General features: G+C 34.8%; 1 protein-coding gene across 2 annotated transcripts; it reads left to right on the top strand.

The window, feature by feature from the left end:
- Positions 1 to 295: 295 nt before the first annotated feature.
- On the top strand, positions 296 to 11579 carry LOC135649723 (autophagy-related protein 18d-like). 2 transcript variants are annotated; one of them, XM_065168428.1, is made up of 5 exons: positions 296 to 532; positions 1853 to 2614; positions 9013 to 9253; positions 10454 to 10577; positions 11395 to 11579. In XM_065168428.1, the coding sequence occupies exons 2-5, from the start codon at positions 1853 to 1855 to the stop codon at positions 11474 to 11476; spliced, it is 1209 nt and encodes a 402-aa protein (XP_065024500.1). In that variant the 5' UTR covers positions 296 to 532; the 3' UTR covers positions 11477 to 11579. The 2 variants fall into 2 exon arrangements, with proteins under 2 accessions (XP_065024500.1, XP_065024499.1); XM_065168427.1 differs by having other exon boundaries at positions 1768 to 2614.
- The last annotated feature ends 641 nt before the right edge of the window (positions 11580 to 12220 follow it).

The raw sequence follows: 12220 nt of genomic DNA, 5'->3' as shown, positions 1-12220 counted from the left end.
TAAGGATATGGTAGGTAATTGATAGATTATAAACAGTAAAATTATATTTTACTATTCTTATGGTGGTTGCCAACTCAATAGGAAAACCCATAGCAAGTTTGCATAAATATATCATTGAGGAAAATTGATCCTAAATTAATAAAAAAAATATATTTCTATTTCTTTCTTTTAATATGCCCTAATCATATTATATGCATAATACTAAAACTATATAAAATCCCTATTTTGGTAGAGTAAGGCTGCAATTTATAGCATCTAATTCAAACTTGCCAAATTTCTTGAAGGGTAGGCGGGAAGGCGGATGAAGCGTATTTAAGCGGGATTTCGATCCCGAGACCTTTAATTGATCTTGAAGTTCATCTTTAACTGACGTAGAATCCGTGCGAAGGTTTGGCATTGGGGGCGTATACGGATCTCCCAGTCGTTCCGGATACGGTGGAATCGGGCTTCTCGGACCGCGCTGCATCCGTAAAACCCTCTCCTGGACCCAATCTCGTCCCCGGATTTCGCTGCCTGTGCTTCGATCTGCGAGGTACCCCTTTCTTCCTCTCTCATTTTGATTGTTTTTTCTTTTGTTACTCGATCTGTGTGATTCTTGTTTCGGTTTCTCTTCTTGTTCTTGTTACATCGTTCATTCAAGAAGCTTCACTAGTAGGGTTTGGAGACCAGAAGTGGTCGAGGCAATGGTAGTTTGGTCGAGATCATGGTAGTTTTGCCTACTGTCTCCCATCTAGTAGTGGTAAAGGTGGAGCTATTTGGTTGATCGATCCTTTTCTTTCGATGGGGTGCTGGATAGGTCATTGGGTCATTTCTTTTTTGCTTGCCTATTTGTTTGTTCTTATTTCTTGTGTTCATAAGATGTTTTTGTCCGCGGATTGTAATTGAAACAACAAAGTAAGCAGTGGTTAGGTGTATTACGTTCGGTTCACCGTTTCATAAATCTAGAGTTGATGAGAAACTGTCTTGATCTAACGTGACAGCTTTGATTATCTTGAAGAGTTTAGTTATATAAGTTAATTATTAGTATCTGTGAACTTATTTAATTTAATGTCCTCCTTTTTAGAAGAATGAAAATTGAAGTCCAAAGTTTACCATATGTAGTTTGATATAATTGGCTGGAAATTGGTGTTGAATCCAAAATATTTGATAGCTTAATGGGCAATTCCCAAGTCAGATAGACCTAATTTAAGTTTATCTTCAAAGTATTCTTAATATTGACCTCAGATTTGTTTCAATGTTATATGGGTGTGATTTTCACCCATCTACTTGTGATGCCCGATGTTGTATATATGTAGAACTTATTAGTCTTATAACTTGTTAGTGTGATATATAGGATTAAACATTAGTTTCACATGAATTACTTCCACGTGAACTCTGATTCAAAATTTGATGCTTCTTATGCCTAATGCAGATAATCTTCCCTTAATTTTCTGTTGACATCTCTATGCCATATCACACTTATGTTGTACTTGCCACTTCAGTAGGTCATCTATAAATTTTAAACATGTCTTCAATATCAATTTTTTTGTATATTGTATTATTGAATTGCAAATATATGATTGGAAGTTTAATGCAATAGCATATGGCTTGTCTGTGCAATATTTATTGAGACATGCAAAGGAGAAAAATTGACTCAATGCATGCCCACGAATGCTTTTCTATTTATCTCATGGTATATTTGCCCTCCGAAGCCTCTGTTATAATTTGAGTTATGGAAAGTTATTGCTTTCTTTCAAGCTATTCTAATTATGAATCTCGTTTTTGTAGGCTTACTGAACACTGATTCCAGATTTAGCTTAATTCCCATGACCTTTGGCTTGTTTTCTCATTGGTGACTTGTGCTATATTCCAGATGAGTTCAACAATACCGACATCTCCAGACATTCATCCATCGATGATGATTTCCTCATTGGAGCATCCGCATTCACAGCAATCAACAGCTTCCTCTGGTCAATCAGAACCAGAAATTGCTGATGATAGTGAAATTAAGCTGTTTTCAGTGTCTTGGAATCAAAACTATGGACGCTTTGCTTTTGGAACAAGCAATGGCTTTCGAATCTATAATTGTGATTCTCTTACAGAAGCCTTTAGGAGAGATTTTAAAGGTGGGGGCTTCAGAATAGTTGAAATGCTATTTCGTTGTAATTTCCTGGCTCTTGTTGGTGAAGACACCAACACTCAGTTCCCACCTAATAAAGTAATGATCTGGGATGACCATCAGAGACGTTGCACTTATGAACTCACATTTAGATCTCATGTCAGAGGTGTGAAATTAAGCCGAGATCTCATTGTTGTAGTTCTTGAGCACAAGATTTATGTGTACAACTTTGCAGACCTGAAGCTTGTTCATCAATTAGAGACGCTATCTAACCCCAAAGGGCTTTGCTGCCTCTCACATCATTCTAATACTTTAGTGTTGACATGCCCTGGTATACGCCGGGGAGAGGTTCGGGTCGAACATCTTTTTCTGAAGATGAAAAAGATCATTAGTGCTCATGATTCTCAGATAGCTTGCATGACCTTGACCTTGAATGGGCTGCTTCTTGCAACTGCAAGCACAAAGGGTACATTGATTAGAATATTCAATACAAATGATGGTACTCGGTTACAAGAGGTAGGACTTTAAGATTTGCCATGTGCCACTGACTTGATTTGAAAATCTAGGACAAATTTCTTTATTTTATTCAGTATTTTATTTTTATATAAAAACAGGTTGCCTTTTTCTGAACATATATTTATGAGTGGTGCATCCATCTTTGCTCATAATGGATCATTTGATGATAATTCAGATTATGTACATGAGCATCATGGCCAACCTGCTTATATTAAACATTCTTTTTGGTTTTTCTATGATTTTATATGAATTTGATAGAATACATCTTTTTCTAGGTCTTGTTGGTAAATTTAATCACTTCTTCTGTTAGTTATGCATTGCAATGTAAATTTACTAGGCATAAATAGATTTGCTTTTGCTGTATATATACAAGCTTTATACAGATGTTCAGAATTGCTGTTCACTGTTTTAAACAATGTCTCATATTTGGACCTTTTTCACACCCTTTCTTCTTTGTTTTACTCAAACTTTCCCTGTTTAGATGTGGGATGTAACAGGTTATGAGATCATAAGTTTTTTTTAAGTAAATCTATTTTTTCTGACTTCCAAAAGGGTGTAAGTGGAATCATACCAATCCAGGAGTCCCTTTTGACTCACTCTATGACCCTGTAATTCATTGAATTGGAAAGTTCCTAATAAATGCTATAGCTTGAGCAGAGCCACTTCTCCTGTATGGTGGTGCTTGAGCTTTAGGTATTTCTTTTGCACAATTGCGTGCACTATGGTACCTACACCTTCCTTTGGGCAAGCAAGGTTCACTATAGAATTGATTATTTGGGAGTCTTTCTCTCCATAGTAGGTGTCCACAAAAACCAATGTATCACTATTATTGCCATATTCTTGGTGCTTGAGCGCCCTCTTGCACATTGGAAAATTCTAAAACTGTCGCTGCTTTCTTGAATGCTCTCTGCAAGAATTTTGCCTTTCTTCTCATAATGCACTTAAATGTATTCCATCTTTCATAGGTTTAGATGTGATTTTAGTTGTACTTTGGTTTACATTTTGCCTTTCTCCTGTTCTGTCCCAGTCTGTCCTATTAGACTTTCACCCTTTAACAACCATTAAATCTCTCTCCCTCTTTTTCCCTTTTCTCTCTTTCTCTTTCCATGGAATCATAAACATAGACTTACTGGCATTTCTTCTTCCTCATACAAGAAATTTGCTCCAAAAGCTGTCATTTTAATGCATGGTTAGCATGGTGGTTAACTTGGAAAGTAGACCAGCAGCTAGCTTAACGCCACACTCACTCACCATTTTGCACAACTGCTGAACATCAATCTTGGCTATACAAAAGGTCATTAGCCTTTAAACTCATGGCTTCCAGACAGCAAAAAAGTTGTATTGCCAGCTTGGTGGTGAGATGACTTCATTTAACAATTAAGCTGGGATTTTCTACTGCACTCTTCTGCACGATTATATATATATATATATATATATATATATATATATATATATATATATATATATATTCGAAGAAAAAAATGATAGAAAATCATTCCAAAGATGATTGTTAGGCTCAGTATGTCATTGAGCCTACAGGAATCATTTAACAATTTCTGATTTTTAATTTTTAATATCTTGAGTTCATACAAAGATCTTTACATTGAATTTACAAACTCTAATGTTTTTTGTCCTATTTGCAACAAAGCCTCATTAGTATTTGTCACTAAAAGTTTGAAGCTGCCTCAGTCTACTCATTATAGGTTTCTATATGAAGAATTTTTCTAACAATGCTACCTGTGATAGCAATTGCATAGATTTTTCACTAGGGTTCAGCAGAATCTTGTTGCATGCAAATATACCTTATACTTATAGGACAAGTAGATATAAATATGTTAGAACATGTAAGATCAGTACGGACAATTTCATTTTAAATAAAATGGTAAGAATAAGAAAATTGGCATGATCTCTAGCAGAGTGAAAACTGTGCTTGGGATAGAGCTTACAAGATGCTTAAAACTAGATATACATGTAAATTTTGCCTGATAATGCTGGCAGAAGAATTGAGAAAGATACACTGAAGAATAGCTTATGAAGAACAAGGGCCTTTTAGTGCTAGGTCAAAATCTATTTCAGAAGATTGGTTTGGTAGAGGTGTGTCAACCATGGATCCGATTTTATTGTGGAACCAAGTTATGATATTATATTTTTTCCAAAAGATGATATATTACTGCTTCAAATTTCTACAAAATGCATTGAATAAAAAGAGATAAATCAGGGGATAAGTGCCCACCACATCGAAGATGAATGACTAACTTTAGCTTCATTGGCAAACCAATTAGCTGCTCGATTATATTCTCTATAACAACGTAAAAATGTATATGAAGTTAGTCTTTGTAGAATCAATTTGATGTGTTGAATGGTGAGCCGAAGATGCTAAGGTGGATCAGCTTCTTTGGTAAATAGATCGTAAAGTGTTGAAGAATTGGTTTCAATTTGAATGTGTTTCATTCCTTGGTCTAAGGCAAAGAGTAGGTCTTTAATTGCCAAGTCTTCACATTGTATGTCTGTTTTGATGAAGACATATTTTTCCAGTTCCTAAGCAAGCTCCCGAGTGGTTCCGTAATACAAAACCAAGCCCTCCATCCTACAAAGAAGAGGAGCCATCACTATTGAGCTTTATCCAGCCCACAGATGGTTTTTTCTATGGCAATTATAGATAATTGGTCATTTGGGTGCCTTCAAATGTGATTGATCTAGCATAGTAGCTAGTATGGGGTAAGGGCTAAGGTCATTCCCACTAGGTTGAGGGTTTCTTACTATCCAACAGAGAATCATCTCTTGCTTTTCATAAGAACCAAATCTTGTTTATATTGACAGATAATAGGAGAAAATCATGGCTTAAATTGGTGCCTTCTTTAAACCAATCACCTTGGGACCAGGTTGGTTTATGTAAAAAAGTGATGTTGAGGTTTTGTTCTCAATAGGTCCGGACACTTGAGGAAAATGGACACTGAAAGAATAGGTGTTGAATGGGGCAAGTAACAGTATGGCTTAGGTTTGTATTACTAAGCCTATTAGTTGGTCTGTATATGTAGGGATGCAAGTAATCTCCAAAGGTTATGCTAGTCATACCAGGTTTGATCAAGAACTGAATCATAATGATTAAGCAAATAGTAAGCAGCCTTATTAGTAGCCTTACCTGAAATAATTCTCTACAAACCAATACAGTATCAGAAGGCAAATGATCAATTTCTATAGATGTAATAGATTAAACTAGTGAGGGACCACAATAATTCAATAGCAACTGGATATTCCAGTAAGTGTACCATCTCTAATTCGTTTAAAAAAATCATTTTGCAATTCATGCATAGCCATGTAGCGTAGTTTGCATCCCTAGCTAGATTTATTTAAAGTTAACATTGTTCGAGGATGGATAGGATTATATTTGGCATGCATAATTTTGGACCAAAGGGTTTGATCATTGTTTAAGTAGCGAAGAATTCGAGGTGCTTGAAGAGAAAATTTAAACAAATTTAAATCCTGATGACCAAGGCTCCCTAAATCTTTAGTTCTTGTAATAGTGTCCCATTTAATGAGATGCAACCAATTTTTTTGAAATATTATTTTATCAAAAAAAGTTTTACTCAAAATTTTAATTTTATGTAACATCGATATAGGCATCGAAGTTACACTAAATGTATGTAATGGGAATTGAATTGAGAATTGATTTAATTAGGACCACCTGACTAGCTTGTGAAAGATAATTATGCTGCTAATGGGCTAATTTGGATTGGATTTTGTTAAGAAGGTCATCATGGTAAGAAGAAGATAATTGTCTTGGAGAAACCATAACTCCAAGATATTTGAAGGAAAAATTACCCTCTTTGAAGCTGAAAAGGGAACAAATATTATTTTTAACATGTCTGGGAGTAGATTTAGGGAAATATATCTCTGATTTAGTGGGATTAATTCTTTGATTTGTTAAGATCTCATTAATCGAGAAAATGGAGTTGATTGTTTGACATAATTTTTTTTTAGCTCTAAAGCATAATAAAGTATCATCTGTAATCGTTATATAACTAAGTTGACAATTAGAGCTAAAGTGGAAGGGTATAAGTTTCTTTGAGATGTGGCTTGGTTTAGGTGTGTAAAGGTCTGTGCTACCAGGATAGATAGAATGATAGATATGGAGACAAGGGGTCCTCTTGTCTCACCCCACAATGACTTTTGAAAGGACAAGAAAGCTGACCATTAATTAGAAATTAGAAGGAAGAAGAGGAGATGCAAGAATAAATCCATTGCATAATTTAGGTGGGTAATTCATTAAAGTACGAACTTACATAATAGCATCCCATGAAAGTCTATCAAAGATTTTTTCTAAATCAATTTTAACTATGACCAGTGGGCTTTTACCTGTAGAAGAATATATAGAGTATATTGCTTCTTGAGCAATCAATATATTATCATGAATGTTTCGGCCTAGAATAAAGGTCGATTTCTCCCCATTGAAAAGGTGAACGAATGATTTTAGTTGGTTTGTGAGAACTTTAGAAAGGATTCTATTGTTTACATTTGATAAAGCAATAGGCCTAAAATGATTTATAGTGGTTGGATTTTTAACTTTATTATAAAAGTAAAAAAGGTCTTAGTCCAACTAGGGGGATAAAATTATGATGAAAGAACCAATTAAAGACATTATGCATGGAAAGGGCAATAATGTCCCAAAAAGATCTATAAAGTTCTCCCATAAATCCATCAGGTCTTGGGCATTTGTCAAGCCTCATGGAAAGAACAGTCTAATGTATTTCGGTAAGTGAGAAAGGTTGAATAAGAGTAGACTAAATGTTAGAATTTGAGTTCTCCAAAGAAAGCCAAGGAGTAGTGGAGTTAACAGGTGGCTGATAGTTCCATAGATTAATGTAATGCTTATTAAAGATAGATAAAATATTCTTATTGTCATTGATATCCTTTATAAAATTACACCTTCTAAGATAAAATTATTAGCCCGCCATTTGAGATTGATTTGTTTAAGTAGCGCTAAGGTGATAATTATAAAGACATTTAAGCTGTTGGCAGTCATGATCTGAAGGTTAAGAATAATCTAAAGAAGCTTCTAAAGCAGTTGTGGATTCATTGGTAGAATTCAGTCTGTGCTCCAACATTTCTAGGCACTTCTTATTCCAAGTGGAAAAAGCAATTATAGTCTTACACAGATTGTGGTGGAAATCATTAAGGGGATCTCTGTATATAGTGGAGGGACAGGTCCAGATAGTGGTAACTAAGTAAGCAGTTTCAAGATAATAGGTCCAGAAATTTTGAAAACAAATAAGTTTCGTAGGAGTTGTATTAGGAAGTAACTTCATTTTTAAAGGAGCATGATCCGAAAATTGTCTAGGTAAATAAAATACTAAATAATGACCAAAGAATTGCATCCAATTCACATTACCAAAAACACAATCAAGATGGACTAATATACGAGAAGAACCATGTCTATTATTACACCATGTGTACTTAGAACCAAAAAAACCCAAATCAATTAGACCACAATGTTTAATAAAATCTCGAAAACATCGAGTAGGAACATTGGCTGGAAAAGGACACTGTGGGTCTAAAATACAATTAAAATCACCAAGAATACACCAAAGTAAATCGAAAAAGTCTAAATCTTCAAGAATTGACCATAAATGATTAAGCACAAAAGTTATGATATTATGGACACAGGAAAATATTCTCATCAATTTGGATTCTGGATATCCAGGTTCCATAGGTCCTGTTGTATGTTTAGAAGATGAAAACTGGTTGTGTACTGCTAATTTTAAGTATTGGACTACCAACATCTTTCACTTGTTTTGTATAGGACAAATTTGTTCCACCTTCTCGAAAAGTATTTCATGATGGATCAAACCATGCCAAATCTCAGAATTATCATAACAGAAATATTTGAGTGTAAATCCGAGACCCCAATCTTCGATTAGGTTGAATCCAGGTTAAATCCTGACCTATTAGTAACCCTTGTTTGGAGTATTACTGCACATCCATGGTGTGGTTTGAACTTGAGGCTTAAGAATTAAAGTTCATGGAATATAAGTCATATCTGCAGTGGCTACTCCAAGTCAATGAGTTATGAGGGAGATAAGATGAAGGACCGGGTATATGTAGATGCACAATTTTTTCTTTTTCTGTTTACTTTTCATTTTCTTCCCTTTCCTCCCTAACCTCCCTAGTTTGTGAGCCAATGATTTCACAATGAGGATTGTTTACTCAAAGTGGCCTTATCTTGTTTAGTGAATTTTGTATCTCCTCATCATGCTTGTTACCAAATATGATGATAATTCTGACGTGTGTTGTTGAATTTGCTTGTTTACTTGCTTCTATGTCCATTTCAGTTCTTACTCTATTTTTGCAGATTTGATATGTATTAATTACTCATGTCAGATAAATTAACAAAATTGTAGGTACGCAGAGGACTAGATAGGGCTGATATATATAGCATTTCTTTCTCTCCAAATGCACAGTGGCTGGCAGTCTCTAGTGATAAAGGGACTGTCCATGTGTTCAGTCTTCGAGTTATAGCTGCTCGAGGAGATGCTTCCACCCAGCTTGTAGCTGCTCAAATTCCAGGAAATGTGCAGCAGAATGCCCTCATCTCTGCGAAAACTGGAGGCAACACTAACTCATCATTCCATTTTATAAAAAGTGAGATGATTCGTGCCGTTGTGTTTCTTTTTTCCATTTTGTTCTATGTAGTTTATGTTTTGATTGGGGGAAAATATGTGTTGCGAAGGATAGGAATTTCCTGTACACTAAAAAAGTTCTTATATATACTCTTACAAACCTAAGCAACACATTTAAGCCCCTGATAGTTGTCCAATCATTGGCCATGATAGTTGTTGAACATCTGGCTGTATAGAGTGATCTTGTAATCGCTTAAGATTAACTTTAGTGACTCGCAATTCTAACCGTCAACCTGGGTCCTAATGATATCTGACAGGAAGGTGGGATTTCTAAAGTTTATAGGGTTATAGGAAATTTGAATTTCTGGAAGAGTAAATAACATATCATGAAACTTTAAAGCGTCACATCTGAACCTTTGATTGAAACCGTAAGAATAATGTCACCAGTTTGTTTAGATGTAGTTGTTTTTCTTAGCTACAATTTCTAAAATGCATATGACAGTCCGGGGCTATATCAGATACCAGTTGAACCAGTAAACACCGGTATAACCAAGCACCGATAATGAAGCACATTACTCATTATTATTATTATTATTATTATTACTAGTACTACTGCTACTACTACTATTATTACTCTTATTGTTATTTACTGATAGCAGGTTGCACAAGTTGATTTACCACTCGGTAGATATCATATGTTGAAACTGTTGTTGGACTTGTACTTAAGACCTTATCTGATGCTGAGTTAAAAGATGTAGAGCTTCTTTGAGCTATAGTTCATGGTTTCCAAGGTGATTAGTAGTTGACTTATCTCTACATATATTGCAGGTTTTCATTCTATCATTTTGTCATGGAAATTGATGATTAAGTTTTAATACTGCAACCTACTGGAGCATTTCCACATACATCATATGGTTTAAAACTTAGAACTTGAAGTTTAAGTGTAGTTTGTTCTCATGTGTTGGAACAGATGAAAATGTTGACTAGCTAATCTATGTTACCCACAGGCTTACGGGACATAAAAAGGGGCAAAAAACCAAGGGAAAAATGCCAACTACTTAATACAGAACTACAATTTGCTTTCCATTACTGACAGTGCGATGCATTAGAATGTGAAAAAAGGAACTAAAACTTTTTGACTATCCATTTAATACTTTGCGCTTCTCATTATAGATGTATGATTTGGTAAAAAGGAATCATTTATGTAAACTGCAATCATCAGGTGTCTTACCAAAGTACTTCCGTTCTGAATGGTCATCCGCTCAGTTCCATCTAGCAGAAGAGACATACCATATTGCTGCATTTGATGCTCAAGACACAGTTATGATTGTTGGAATGGATGGCAGGTACTGCTCCAATCTTATACTATGATTTTGATTTGGAAAGCATAAAGAAGCTTTGTTGGAACACAATTAGAATAACACCCACAAGAAGAGAGAAAAGAGCGATTATGGGGCCAAGAAGAAAGATAAATAATCTTTAAGACTGTTAGATTTGATTGCTGGTAAAAATTTAGTGTTCTGACTCTATTGTTATATGAATTCTCAAAATTGATTCCGCTCAATTTCGTGTTCAGACTTCCTGGGACTGTAACGGATGTAGTATTGTTTCCAATTAAGAAACCAAAATATGAAGTTTATATTCTCTATAAGGATCCCACTAAGATTCAAACTATTTCCTTTCAAAGAATGAAAGAAATTTAGGAACAAAAAGAAAAGGTAAAACATAGAAGAATGGAGTCTTGATCGAGTTTAGAATCAGAACTTTTACACCTTGCACCTTTCTTCTGTGGCTTAGTGCACGACAAATGTTTTTAGCCTGTGATTGCTCAGTATTTTGTTTTGTTTTGTTTTTTGCTTTATTTTACTTCCTGGATTAGCAAGGGTAAAGAATTGAAGCTAGAACCTAGAAAAGAAAAATACACTCATCTAATTTAAGCTTGCAGCGACTTGATACCATGTCTGTTCTCTATAGCAAAAGGGTTGGTAGTCTTGCTTTAGATACTTGCTTTCTTCTGGTTTATGTTGTGTCCTTATGTAATACGCAATTGAGTAGACCTTTGTGTTCTTTGAAGCTTATTGCGACAGCTCGATTTATTCAGGGATCTGATCTGTGTATCCGCACTAAATATCTTTCTTCTTTCTTTCCTCTTTTTGGCTCCAGCTTCTATAAGTGCACATTTGACCAGGTGAAGGGCGGGCAGATGGTACAACAGGATCATATGCGCCTGTTGAAAAAAATCTGATTGCCATCAGCCACTGAAAAGTACGCAACTTGGCGGATTGCTCTGCTCAATCTGCACACCTGACTGTGATTTGACCCTTCCTTTTTACCTTTGTAAAAACCTTCCGAAGTAAGTGCAACTTCATCTGATACTGGTGATCTGCTGATATATCGATTCATTTCTTGTTGATCATGCCATGTTTTTTTTTTTTGCATTTAATTAGCTCTATTCACTGGCAGAATGATGCCCCAAAAGAAAATAATAATGTCAATACAAATATAATGAAATAGAATCTCTATTAAGATGACCGCAGAATCATAATCACTTGGGATTAATTCCATGGATATAATAAAATTTTTTATTAAGTTAGTTGTTTTTATTAATTTCTAGTAGGACGTTCGATCTTGCTTATACTAATTGTCATTGTAGTATCAATGCCACCTTAACACATGTATATTATAATTTAAACGATCAATGTCTTGTCACAGTAATTTTTTTAAGAAAGATTTTAATTTTCAAATCGAAACCCATTTCAGCAATCTTATGATGACATCAATTTTTACAATCTAAAGCCACTAAATCAAATAATAAGACCTTGAAGTGACATACAAACCTACTACAAGTATTTTCTTTCATTATTTATCCATGTAAAGCAAGACTCTTAAAACTCTGTGTGATATCCATTTCAACGATCTTTTACATAATTACGAGAACAAGATCTTGGATGATATATTGATTTTACCGTTTAATATCTCTAAATCAAAT

Source organism: Musa acuminata, chromosome BXJ3-9 (genome assembly GCF_036884655.1).
Source record: "Musa acuminata AAA Group cultivar baxijiao chromosome BXJ3-9, Cavendish_Baxijiao_AAA, whole genome shotgun sequence".
Classification (NCBI taxonomy): Eukaryota; Viridiplantae; Streptophyta; class Magnoliopsida; order Zingiberales; family Musaceae; genus Musa; species Musa acuminata.
This window is presented reverse-complemented; position numbering and strand designations above follow the sequence as displayed.

Excerpts from the sequence above, each read along its gene's own strand:
- LOC135649723 (XM_065168428.1), top strand. The coding sequence starts at position 1,853 with ATGAGTTCAACAATACCGACATCTCCAGACATTCATCCATCGATGATG. Across the intron at positions 2,615-9,012 it reads ATGGTACTCGGTTACAAGAG|GTACGCAGAGGACTAGATAG; the intron begins GTAGGACTTTAA and ends ACAAAATTGTAG. Across the intron at positions 10,578-11,394 it reads ATTGTTGGAATGGATGGCAG|CTTCTATAAGTGCACATTTG; the intron begins GTACTGCTCCAA and ends TTTTGGCTCCAG.